The sequence below is a fragment of the Urocitellus parryii genome, chromosome 13 (assembly GCF_045843805.1).
Source record: "Urocitellus parryii isolate mUroPar1 chromosome 13, mUroPar1.hap1, whole genome shotgun sequence".
Classification (NCBI taxonomy): Eukaryota; Metazoa; Chordata; class Mammalia; order Rodentia; family Sciuridae; genus Urocitellus; species Urocitellus parryii.
This window is the reverse complement of record NC_135543.1, coordinates 70146520-70160095: the sequence shown is the minus strand read 5'-3', so window position 1 is coordinate 70160095 and position 13576 is coordinate 70146520. Positions and strand designations below refer to the sequence as shown.

The following is a 13576-nucleotide window of genomic DNA, read 5'->3' as shown; positions in this document are numbered from 1 at the left end:
GGGACTTTTAAGAGAAAATGAAAGGTGAGTTGGAGAACACGCAGACTTGTGGCATGTATGTGTGTAGAAACAGTTGCTTCCCTGTGGAGCTAAGTCCCTGCCAACCATCCAGGGCCACAAAGCCCACCACCCACTTGATTGACTGCCTGGCTTTGAGACATGAAGGTCACATGTGATGGGCATATGCCATACTGGGCCTAGCCCTGGAAACATATGGGCATTTTGTTTTTTTTTTTTTTTTTTTTGAGTGAGTTGCTTCAGGCTAACACTACCCGAGTGTTGCTTCTGGTTGAACATTCAGGAAGCTGCCCAAGGTTGCCTCTGCTGCAGCCCATGGAGCAGGTCCCCAGCAGGAGATTCCGCCCATTTTGGGGACTTCTGTCTCTTCTCCCCACCACCTACGTCCAATCACAGCTCCCCCTCTTCTGCCACTGTTACGGCATTTGAGCTGGAATCTCCTAGAATCTTTCCCATGCAAGGTCTGAACTCCAGTCCACCTGAGATTCTTCTGGAACATCATCCCAGGCTGACCACGGCCTCCTGACGCCCTGCTCAGGTCCAACCTGACACCCCAGACCCCTGCGTGCTCAACTCTGCCAACAGAGGAGTGATGAACCAGGCCAAGGTCCCAGCTCTGTTCCCCCATGTGCTGAGCCAATGTGGCGGGGAATGGGCCTGACCTTTCCCTACTGTCGATTGCCTGTTCTCACGTGGAACGTTGGAACTACAGAAAGGTGATCAGATTCAACGGCAGAATCAACAGTGTGGGGCTTTTCTATCAGTGGAGACCAGTCCAGGTTACTCATCACTTAGCCAGTTTGGAATTCCGGGGCACCTTCCAGGGCAACTCTGGTGAGCATTCAATGACCTAGCACTTGGTTCACCAGGTTCATAGCACGTGGCCTCAGTCTAAGGCAGAAACCCCCGTATCAGAACTCAGATCTGCCTCTGACCCTCAACTCCATGAACCAGGGTCCCATGTGGCTCCCTCCAGGTCCTCGAAGTTCAGGCCCTGACAAATGATGGCCACGTGAGCCTGTCAATGCCTGGGCTACGGGACCCTGACCTAAAAAAACAATCATGCTGGCTTCTCAGGGCCAAGGCCTGAGCACCAGCATTCAAGGCTCTGACTTATTCCAGTGGCTCACCAGGCCTGAGGACCAGAAATCTGGGTTGGCCTCTTCCCCCCCCCCCCCACTTGCTGTTATTTTTTAAGCTGTGACTTTTCTTTTGCAAAACCAGGAGTTAATAACAACAGTTATCCCAGAAAGATGGTTGTTTCTAGATTTAAAATATAAGATACACCCGAATGGGCTTCATGAGCTGTAAAATATTGTGCAAATGCGAATGCTATCACGGCTGCTTAAAAACATCACGGAATGCAGAGCTGCTCTGAGTTGGCCACCGCATGCCACCGTGCAGAGGGCTGCCTGGCACCCCCGGGAGCACGCCCAGCAGGTTGTGAAGCCAGAGGAGTCCCCGCTTCTTAGATGTCCTTCTAGAACCTCTGGCTTCGTTCTGAAATTAAAACTTAGTTCCCTAGGCAGTCGGCTCACCGACTCCCATGGAATTCACTTTCTTTCTGGCACAGCCAACTCTGATTGAGCAAAGTGACTTGATAAGTGACGGTTTGGCCATTTCCTTACCTTTTGCCCACCTCCTGAGGCAGAGGCTTTTCCTCTGTCCTATGTCAGGGGCAGAAGAATTTCAACTGCTGTTCAAGGCCGTGAGGTCTTTGTCATGCTGTGTTCCAACCAGCTTCGTCAACCTTGTGGTTTATGGAAATTTATGTCACCTGATACGAGTTGGGCGGAAGAAACAGCACCAGACATTGGCTCTCTATTTATTTATTTTTTCTGAATGAGGAAGAGTGGTTGATGAACAGCCTTCATTTTCCACTCCTTGTTCCCCAGCTTGATGACAGGTGTGGAAAACTGAGTCATTGAAAGTCCTCCAAGATGGAGAGGTTGCAAAGGCTTGTGACTCATGGCTTCGGTGCAATCATGCTTAGCTAAAAAAAAAAAAAAAAAAAAAAAAAATAGCTGCTGGAAATGTCCCCAGCCAAACATTGTGTGGGCTTCTTCACTTGCTTGTCTAATGACCCATACAGGACAGTGACCGGTGGGGACAGGCCTGTGGTCAGTGCAGGAAGGGTTGGATGGTTAGCTCGGGAAGTGCTGGGCATCCTGGTAGATCCTTCTTGGATTTGGTGGTGGCAGCTTTGGAAAGCTGTTCTCTCTTCCCATAGCTGAATTTCTTAAAATCGCAAAACAGTAAGTGGCCTTTAAAGATCAGGTCCCCCCTGGGGCCCCTTTCTGTGTCCAAATGGTACTGTTTCTTTATCTTTGAATGAATCATTGATTATGAGTCCTACGGGTAGGGAGGGAGGAGAGAGAAAGAGAGAGAGAGAGAGAGAGAGAGAGAGATATTGAGTGAGAGAGAGAGAGAGAGAGATTGAGTAAGAGAGGGAGAGAGAGAGGGAGAGAGAGATTGAGTAAGAGAGAGAGAGAGAGACTGAGTGAGAGAGAGATTGAGTAAGAAAGAGAGAGAGAGAGGGAGAGAGAGAGATTGAGTAAGAGAGGGAGAGAGACTGAGTGAGAGAGAGAGAGATTGAGTAAGAGAGGGAGAGAGAGAGAGATTGAGTAAGAGAGGGAGAGAGATTGAGTAAGAGAGGGAGAGAGATTGAGAGAGAGAGAGAGAGAGAGAGAGAGAGAGAGAGAGAGAGAGAGAGAAGGGGAGAGAGGGAGGATATATGATGTGCTATAATTGGGAACAGAAGTGTCCCCCAAGGCCCATGGGTTGCAGGCTTGGTCTGTGGTGCCATTGGGAGGTGGTGGCACCTTCAGGAGATGGGACCTAGTGGGAGGAAGTCAGGTGATTGGGGGCGTGTCCTTGGAGGGGGACACTGGGACCCCAGCCCCTGCCTCTCTCTTTGCATCCAGGTGTTTGAGGTGAGGAATTTCCTCTGTCACCTGTTCCCAGCGTGATGCCCTCCCTTACCGAAGCCCCAAAGGCCACAAGGCCAAGCAACCGTGGACTGAGACTTCTGAAGCTGTGAGCCACATCAGCCTTTGCTCCTTCTCAGTGGGTTTTCTGAGGTATTTAGTCAAGCAACAGAAAGCTGACACCTTGTGTCACCACCACCTGAGAACAGTAAAGGACTGGATCTTCACTCGCTGTGTCCTCACGGTTCTACCTCCTTGTGCGCCAGAAGCCCTCTGTCCTTCATGCTGATGGGCCTGCAGCACACGAGTGGCTCAGAGGACAAAGGCTGGGAAATGGTGAGCTAGAAGACAGTCCATGAAATGGCCTTGGTCACAGTCCTCACTCCTCAGAGGTTTCTGTAGGCCCGTGGGCGCTGCAGGGCTTCACTGGGAATATTCTCTGTGGCATGTTCAAAGTCATTGAATCAAGGAAACACTTGCATGGCCTACCTCTGCCCCCCAGATCCACAGTCCCTGGCAGACACTTTGTGATAGGCTGCAGAGTCAGGGCATAGAGAAGGAAGGAGCAGGGAGGCCCTGCAGACAGAACCCCAGACTCACACAAACAAGGGTTCAGTAAGATGGGCTTTCCCTGGAGCAGGGACGAATTTCCAGCCTGAGGCCAGAGCCAATGCCCAGGCAAAGGAAGAACAAGGCTGTGTTCACCCAGAAGGGAAAAAGGAGAATTCCAAACCCCCAGACTTGCTTTGGTGCTTTCAAATCGCTTCCTTCCTTCCCCAAATGAGAACACACTTACGGACCTGCTCTGAGGCCCCTCCCCGTCTCCAGAAGGGGAGCACGAGTCCGGAGCCTCTGTGTTGAGCTTAAGGGAGCTCTGAAGCCACCTTCGCTGTCAGGAGAAGTGACCACCTGGTGGCAAGGCCCCCCTGCTCCCCGGGGTGGAGGCTCAAAGCCCTAGGCCAGCGTCCACACAATTCCTGCCAGCAGGTGGCCAATGGCGTGGGCACACACCGTGGCAGCCACTGGCATCTGAGGTCACTGGGCCTGGCATCTGCGTGTGCCAGAGTAGGCACTCCTCGCCTCCACTGTGGGGCTCAGAGGCTCAGTTTACCTGACCTGCCCAGGCCAGCGGTGGAGGTGCTCTGTCCACACATTCTGCATTCAAGAGCAGCCCCAGGGCCACTGCCACTCTGTGTCATTCCCATCTCCCGTTTCCAACACCATCATTCCCTCCTAACCTCTCCCTGGACTGGACAGGAGCAGAGGACCCCAGTGGGCCATAGAAGAAGCTTATGGCCTGGGGGCCCACCAATACTTGACCCAGAAAAGCAGGGGCAGATCTCAACCCAGAGGCGGGTCTGTGTCCCTGGGCAGGATGGGTGCCCTGCTGATTTTTAAGTGGTTATTTGAAGCCAGGTTCAGTGTGTGTGATGAGGATGTGTGCATGTTCCTGTGACATGCCTGGATTCCATGGCTCACAGATGGCTGTGCTGTGTATATGTGCACACGTATGCATCAAGCATTTGGAGTGTGATGCCTAAGTTACTTGTGCCATATGTGCAGTGCATCTGCCTCCACATCTGCATATATGTGAGGGTTTGAGAATGTGCATGTGAATGTATGTGCACACATTTGCTTGTGCATGCTGCATACATTCATATGTGTTCATGCAACACATGTGCATACTGTGTACATGTGTGCACATACATGGGCACACACATATACATGTGCATGTGTATGCAGGCTTTGTAAATGCAAGTGAATGCATGTATGTAGATGCAGTCTATTTGTATAGGTATGCATGTATGTATTTTGCATGTGTGTGTGTGTGTGTGTGTGTGTGTGTGTGAGATGTCCTTTATAATAGGAGATCAGGACTCTTCTACCCACTACTCTTGGGCTGTCTTCATAGAGAAAGACGAAGCTCCTGCTCTACACTCCTGCTTTGGCCTCGTTGGTGATTTCTGGTTCTCCTGGGTTTGGTGTGGGCTGTCAAGTCCCCACTGAGCAGATCCACAGTTCATGAAGAAAGGACAGACATACTCTGGTGGGACAGGGTCCTCCTCGGCAGGCCTCCTCCTGTGTGGCAGGAGTTCCCAGAGGCCCCTGTCCCTGGCTTACATGGCAGGGGACCCAACATTTTACAAAACAGGCTGCACATCTGACAATGCTCATGGATGCTCTCTGGCAGGGTAGCCAGTCACATCCCAATAACTTCCATGAAAGTCATCACAAAGCAAATTTTAAATTTTTATTTAAAAAAAAATCACAGTTACAAATATCCGGTGACAAAATGTAGCTCTTCTGAAAAAAAAAAAAGAATGCAAAATGCTGGTGGAGTGAACTCTTTGGGAGTTTGGGGGAACCGAATATCCAGCCGTCACCTCTGCAAATGAAGATCCAGGTGGATTTGCAGTCACTGGGGCTGACGGCCATGTGAAGCCACCGTCCAGCAACTGGGTGATGAGAGTGCGCGGAGAACACGCTCAGGTGGAACCACAGGCAATGAGCTAAGCACTGGACGGAGGTTTGTTTCTGCCTTAGAGACATTCGGTTGTGCTGGGGGGTGAGGTATCCGTGTCATCCACAGTCAACGGGAGGCAGCCAGGGTGGCCTGGGGAGTCAGTACCTACTAAGAAGGACCAGAAGGTGACCGGCACCTGGAGTGAGCCCGGCTCCCTGGGAAATAGAGGGTTAGAACATTCAGAGGGGTAGCCTGCGAGTGGAAACGCAGCTCAGGATAGAAGTTCTAGAAGGACTTGGAGATCTTTCCCCCACTTTCCAAATTTAACCCTTTTCACAGTCTAAATTCTTCCATGAGGTTGCCTTTCTCTATTTGTGACCCCAGGGGAAAGGAAAATCATTCCTGATGGTCGGACACAGATTTAACTTCACTGGCTGGCCACAGTGGACCCTGTGCACACAGGGGAGAGGACAGAGGAACACAGGACCTTCGACAGCGAGCAAGGCTCCTGCATCCCAGTTCCCCAGGCACATTCTAGACAAGTGTCAGCCCTGGACTCCTGGGAGGGGTGTAGCTAGAGATGCCAGAAATTCACACTAGAAAAAAAAGACAACAAGGACAGCACCTGCTTGCTACACGTGGGCATCCATGTTCCTAGGAGCAGGTGGCCTCTATTAAAGACACACTTAGGGTGAAGTGACTCACGAGTTCAATGGCAGAGCGTCCATCTCTGAAGTACTCATCACTTTACCAAACCCAGCACATCCAACCCTCCCTGTGATGATCCAGAGCTATCAATGGCTCGACCAACAGAGACCTTCCTCACTGATCCTTGTAATTTCAGAGACTGTAAATGTCTCTGAGGATCTGCTCAGTGAGTTCAGCACATGGGGTTCCTCTCTTCAATGAAATGAATGAATGGATGGTGGCACAATTCCAAAACGTGCGGCTGGTTCCTACAAATTCCCTAACACAACAGCTCATGTCTTTTTTTTTTTTTTTTTTTTTTGGCTAAGCCAAGGTATTGATGGCTACTTTCCTTCATGCCTCAAGTTAGGAACAGGGCTTCCTCTGCCCTCCATGGCTATGTGTATGCTTTAAAATGCCTTAGATGTGAAGATGTGTCCAAGATCATGCATATCTACAGACATTGAAATCAACCGGATAAATAGCTTTTTAACTTTCAAGGGCCACAAGACTGGTATCAGTGGGTGATGATTTATATAAGATCAAACATTATGTCCAGGATTCAAAGACTAACAGGATTCTCAGGTCTTACATCTTTAACCTAAGGTCACACTTAGTCACAAATAAGGCCTCTCTGTGGTGAGGATCAAAGTCTTTGGTTTTATATGACTGACACTCTCTTTTAGAAACTCCTCTTTTGATGGCTTTGGCCACCATGTTGTCCTCTGCTCTGGTGCGACTATGTCCCCCGAAGTTCATGGACTGGAAATTTAATCCCCAAGTTCACATGTTAATGGTATTTGGAGGTGGGACCTTGAGAGGTGATAGGATTAGAACGGGCCAAGAGGATGGGGATTGTATGGGATTAGTGGCTTCATAAGAGTGACTCCAACTGGCATGGCTCTCTCTTCACGTGATGCCTTTGCTGTGTTATGATGCAGCAAGAAGCCTCCTGCCAGGTGGTAGCACCTTGACAATTGGGCTTCCCAGCCTCTAGAAGTGTGAGAGATAAATCTTTCTTTATAAATTTCTCAGTCTCAGCTGTTTAGTCACAGCAACAGAAAACAGGATTTTCTAAAAAAATAAAAGATGGAATTCTGGCTGCAGCCCCTCTGTAGAGGGTAAACTTCACCTTGAAGCTTGGCCCATGCTCAGTAGATGGCAGCCTGCTCACTCTGCTGCCCCGATGGGACACGGGATGAGGGCAGCCTGACACCACTATGCAATTTCCACGCAGAACTTCATTCACTAGTCTCCATCGAAGCACAGAAGAACCATTTTTAAGACCACCTGCAGGGGAGAGGACTTCAGAAGATGTAACCTCAGCGGATGTACCCCCAGTTCTCATTTCTCATCTAGATGATGCTTCTGTCCCATAACAGAGAGCAGAAGCCAGACCTGGGCTTATGATTGTTAGTGATTGGTGTGTTATTTCATTAATTGGCTCCATGCTTAGAAATCGTTCCGGCTGAACTTTTTTTTTTTTTAGGCTTCCCAGCAAGCACTTCCTCATCTGAACAGCTTTTCTCTGGCCCAGGATCCGTCTTGGGCTGTCAGAGTCCTGTTTCAGGGGAAGTCGGCTCCCTCTGCCCTTCCCTCCCCTTCCTTCATTTCCGAAGTCAGTGCTAACTGGGTGGGAGCCATGGGCCCTGCCCTCAGGTCTCCAGGGCTTTCTGCGACCCCAAAGACCCCAAGAACGGGAATGACACAAAAGGAATTTAGAAACATCCTAGAATCCGTCGGCACAAAATCCACCCGGACAAAGGACAGAACCAGTCTGGCAGCCCCCCCAGTCCACATGTCCTCTGTCTTCCTGTGGGACCCGTTGGCTGGGCGGTTGGTGAGTCCTAGGACAGGTTTTGCTTACGAAGTCACCAGCATGTTCCCCCCGGGGGCGGCTCTCTCCCCCAGCAGCTGGAGATGGAGGGGCTGGAAGTCGGTGCCTATGAATACATGCTCCTGAGATGGCTCCTGACTGCAGGCAGCGGTGGGCAGGCACCGGGCTGTTAGTTCACCACGTCGTAGTAGTAATTGCGCAGCCGCAGCTCCACTGCTACAAACCCGGGCCTTTTGTCCACCCTGTAAGGGGAAGAGACCAGGTGGGGGTCAAGGTGCCTGTGGAAAGCCTTTTCCAGCTGGGGCCTTCGCAGGCCCAGATTTCAAGCAGCGGCGCCCCCTGGTGGTCCCCTACGGTCTTGGCGCCCATCACGGGGTGATCCCCAGCCTGTGGGAAATGGATCCCATCTGATCCCACTCCACACCTGTGGAACCCAAATCTACACTTTTACAAGATCCCCGGGGGATTCATGTCCACTTTGAAGTTAGAGAAAAATTTTTACTAGAACTCAGAATCTTTTAGACCCTAAGTTCTTGGAATCTCCTGGTGATGCCCGCAACGTGTCTGAAGATACCTCACAGGTGAAGGTGCTGCAGATAGGTAGTGTCTGACTCGGTTTTCTTAAGTCCAAAAGCATGGACAGAGCTGCGACTCTCCTCCCCACACTCCTGCTGAACATGTACCGGTTTTCTGATAGGGGATGTTATATGGGTTCTTACTGAAACTTCCCCCATTTATTTGGTGCCCAGGATTGAACCCAGGGGTGCTTAACCACTGAACACATCCCCAGCCTCCCTCCTACCATTTCAAAGGCAGATCTCGCCAAGTTGTGTATTTAGATCCTCGTTAAGTTGCTGAGGCTGGCTTTGAACTTGCCCTCTCCTGCCTCAGCCTCCTAGCTGCTGGGATGACAGGAGAGCATCACCAGGACCAGCAAAATTTCCCTCTTTTCATGGCTGAGACAAAGACCCAAGCATTCTCTATTGCAAATCTTAACAGGGCAAGGCCTTTGAGCCAGTGAGGTGCTGAAGTAAGCAAACTACGGGTTAAGGTTTTTTGCAATCTTGATCTCTAAAAAGACATCTATAGCTATCTCTGCTTTCTGTAACAGGAGCAGAGGCCATGGAACCCTTAGAGTACAGTCGGAATTGGTTCCAGGACCCCCAAGGACACCAAAGTCCAAGGATGCTTGAATCCTTTCTATAAAATAGTACAGTATTTGCATATAACCTAGGCATGTCCTCCTGTATGTTCTAAATTGCCTCTAAATTACTTACAATATCTAATATGATGTAAATTGTATTTACTATGGGAATAGTAGGACTTTATTGTTTAAGGAATAACAATAAGATAAAGAAGTCTGTACATGTTCAGTGCAGACATGATATTTTCCATCTATAGAAATCTGATCTGCAGTTGGCTGTACCTGTGAATGGGGAACCCCTGACATTGAGGGGTGACTGTGTTTCTTACAACCTTGAGACTATCCTTGCTTAGAAGTTATTTTTCTCATTTTGCAAGACTTTTCACTATAATGCAAGTGGTTAAAGTTGCCCAGTAGGTAAACTAGAACTTGAGGTTAAGCGGTAGATAACTGTCCTCATTTAACCCAAGACAGCTGCAGTTCCACCTCGTTCAGTCTAGACACACGGGGACAACCACAGAACATGCCCAAGAACCAAGAGTCTCTATTATAAGAGCAGTTTCTGCAAAACCAAGATGGGTAGTTTTGTCAAATGGCATCAAAATAAATGGTACTGCCAATATCTTTGGAATAGCAAACATTTCAACAGCAGTTCCTGTTGTTCAAACCATGGCCTCGGGGGCCCACAGATTGCTCTTAGAGAGCATGCCCTGTGGCTCCCGGGTGCCATTCAAGCTTTTTGAATGCACCTGAATTCTGCTCAGGGGCTGTGTGGGAGGTAATCAGGGAAGGAAAATGCATTGCACCCAGAATTAGGGATTGACTTTTGACTCTGCCTGTGCTAGGTAGCCTGCGAATGTTATGTGATGACCCTGAGCCATGCTCTCTGGACCCCTGACACTGAACCCATCTGTGATCAGGAGAATCTCCTAATACATTGTAGAACCAGGGGTGCTCTCAGATGGGGCAGCCAACATGGTGGAAGCGAGGATCCCTTAAGCCACCTAGTGGTCCATAAGATCATACCTCCTAGTGACACTGTAGACATCTGTATGTGTAAACACATTCTATGTCATTAGCACAAAGACAAAAGTCACCCCGCAATGCATTCCTAGAACATGTCCATGTCGCTAAGGGACATCTGACTGTATCTTAAAGAGGACAGTTCCTGGCCCTCCCCTATTGTTGTTTAGGAAAGGGCATATCTTGATGCATGACAAGGTAGAACTTGTGCTTCCTGTTCATGCCAAGTGATGCCATCACCCTCCATAGCTCTTGGGTAAGGTGCCAGCAGTACTGGGTACTCACTCATAGGTCCAGCACAGGTTCATCAGGTCGTACATCTCTCTGGGACATCCTTGAGGGCACCCCATCCGCTCTCCTTTCTCCAGCATGGCGGTAACTTCACTTCCTTTCATCCCCTAAGACATGCAAAATACACAGGAGCCTTTGAAACACAGTGTGAACCAACAAACCCAAATAACCACCTCACCGCCCAAGACACCAAAGAGTATGGGCTGTGTGGTGTCAGTTATATAAGTCACAAGCCAGGGGCATATCATCTATGAGGTTAGAAGTTAGATCCGGTACACAGATTGGGGCAAGAGCTATATGTGGGGAACAGGGAATAGGGTGTTATGGATTAGATACAATGTATCCCCCAAAAGCTCATGTGTGAGACAATGCAAGAACGGTCAGAGGTGCAATGATGAGGTTATGAGAGTCCTAACCCACTCGATGGATTAATTCACCAATAGGGATTGCTCAGGTGTAACTGTAGGCACGAAGGGTGTACTAGGAGACAGGTCACTGGGGGTGTGCCTTTGAGGTTTATATTTTGTCCCTGGTGAGCAGAACTCTCTCTCTTTCTCTTTGCTCCCTGATTCCCATGTTCTGAGCTGCTTTCTTTCCTCATGCTCTTCTGCCATGATGTTCTGCATCACCTTGGGCTCAGAGCTATGGAGTCATCCATCTATGGACTGAAACCTCAGAAAGGGTGAGCCCCAAATAAAATTTCCCTCCTCTATGTTGTTCTTGTCAGGTATTTTAATCACAGCGACAAAAGCAAAACAACCACCACAAAAAGCTGATGAGAACATGAGGATATTCTGGATTTCTGCTCTATTTCCTCATCTGGGGGCTGATTTCATGTGTGCTTCATTTGTGAAAACCCACTGAGCTGAATTTTAGGATCTGTATACTTTTTGATATTACACTTTGATTAAAAAAATCTGAGAAGTGTAAAGGAACTGTAAATCTGTTACTGTCAATAGTCATGGTCTATATTTTAGCTCTAGTGAAACATGGTCTGGATATTTTACGCCCATCTATATGTGTGACACACCATGAAGAAAATACACCATTCCTTTCAGGTCCGTGTACACTGAGGTCATGTTAATAACCACTGTCAGAAGGTAAGCAGAGACTCAGGGTGCCCAGAGTTCACGATTGTCAGGTTCTTGGGCAGATAATCTGGTGCTTGTCCTTTCTATGAGCCACAGAGTTTAGGAAGGAAGTGTGTAGACAGGGATGACTCACTCGATAGGGCTTCTGCCCATAGGAGAAGGCTTCCCACATCAGCACGCCGAAGCTCCACACGTCGCTTTTGCTGGAGAACTTGTAGTAGTTGATGCATTCGGGGGCATACCACTTCACGGGCCACTTCCCGTGGGTCTGGGCCTGAATGCAAAGCAGAGGGAGAGAAAAGCCACGTGAACCAGGGTTTTATCCCCATTAGCGGAAACCTGGACACAAGCCAAGTGACCATCAGCAGACAGGTGGATGAGCCAAATGTCATCTGCACAGAGATTCATCTATTAAAAGGAAGGAGATTCTGATGCCTGCTGCAGCACGGGAGAAACCAGCGAGCATCACATTAAACAAAATAGGACAGTCGCCACACAGCAAATACGGTATGATCCTGCTTACTCAGAAGGACCTAGAGAAGTCATATTCAGGAGATGGACAGGGGAGAGTGGGAAGTAGTTTAATGGATACAGTTTCAGTTTTTAGATGTAGAGAGTTCTGAAGGTAAGTTGTACAACATGAGCACATGACCAAACAATGCACTTAAAAATGGTTAAGTGGTAAATTTTATGTTACATGCATTTTAACACAATTTTTAAAATGAAGAAGAGTATGACTCACACAATGCTCTGTGCATGTGTGTGTATGTGTGTATATATTTGGAATGAAAAGACAATTTTTTTTTGGTGATATTGGGGATTGAACGTAGCCCTTCATGAATGCCAGGTAAGCACTCTACCATGTCCTTAGCTCTGAAACAAACTTTTAAAATCCTATGAAATCTTAAAACTTTAAGCACTAATTTTAGATTTAAATATATATTTTTAAGAATCGGTTGGGTCAAACTGTCAAACTGCTCACTCCTTTTTCTCTTTTCTTGTCTTTTTCTTTCACTTCTTGGCTGCACACGGCTTCACGGAGCATGAAGTTGGCAATGGACAAGCCAAGCCTGAGTGTCAGGTCAAGGTTGCATGTCAACACTGGGCTGCTCACAAGCATATTCAACTACAACTACGTGTTGGTCTGTAGTTTTAAGCCAATGCTAATTATTTTAGCATAGGCTATTTGCTGAGCCATTAAAAAATGGAAATTAAATGCTTTAAACTTCCTAATTAAAAAAAAATCCAGTAGTATTAAGAAGATCAAAACTGTGCATAGGGAAGCCCTGGAGGGTTTGGGATTAGTATGGTACACTGTTAAGTCCTGTTGTCACTTCCTGATGTTCCCTTTCATATGAATAAAATCTCCCTGGGGTGGTGAGAGGGACATGATCTCAGTGAAAATTGATTTCATTTCACTGATGTAGGTCAGCAGTAGCCATCTGGGGATGTCACTATGGAGATGATAGGGTACCCTTAGACTTCTCAAAATTACACAACCAACTATACAGCTGTCTTAATCGTGTGATGCATTATTTTTACATTCTCTGATTTTCAATGTTGTGAACCATGTAGTCAGGTGTGCTAATTCAAGTTCATTTTGAATTTTGAACCAATAACCAGGTAAACCTTTAACACATCCTAAACATGCTCAAAAGTCAGTCTCTCTCCATTACTAGCTCCAGCTTCTCTACGGACACAAGCAACTTTGGTAGGATCTGGTGTATCTTTCAAGAACAAGCTAGATACAAGCATAAGCGGGTAATATGTATCTTTTTGGTAATAAAACTAGGGCATGTGTATTCTGTACCTTACTTTTAATTTCCCTACTTAACCATGCATCTTGGACACAGCTCTAGATTGACTCGTGCAAAATAATGTTACTTCTGAAAGTTGCAGTGTGTGCTTCCTAAGAAGCTCTCAGGACTCACGGAGCCAGATTCCTACTGAGAGGACACAAGATGGTTTCCAGGGATTTGCTGTGACAGATCCGATCCTGCTAGAGTGCACAACACTGAGTGTTTATGTTTGCCCTTGTGGGGAACTGTGGATCTAGGGCACTGTGAATACAGCTGTGACACGGCCCGGAGCAGG

The 13576-nt window shown here is 48.0% G+C and overlaps 1 protein-coding gene across 1 annotated transcript in view; it reads right to left on the bottom strand.

The window, feature by feature from the left end:
- Positions 1-7475: 7475 nt before the first annotated feature.
- Positions 7476-13576, bottom strand: part of Syk (spleen associated tyrosine kinase) — a 58909-nt gene continuing 52808 nt past the window's right edge. Inside the window, exons 12-14 of the mRNA XM_077792322.1 lie at positions 11616-11756; positions 10386-10498; positions 7476-8175 (exon numbers count right to left, since the gene is read on the bottom strand). Coding sequence (XP_077648448.1) covers positions 8103-8175; positions 10386-10498; positions 11616-11756 — 327 coding nt within the window. The 3' untranslated portion in view covers positions 7476-8102. The remainder of the gene's footprint in view (positions 8176-10385; positions 10499-11615; positions 11757-13576) is intronic.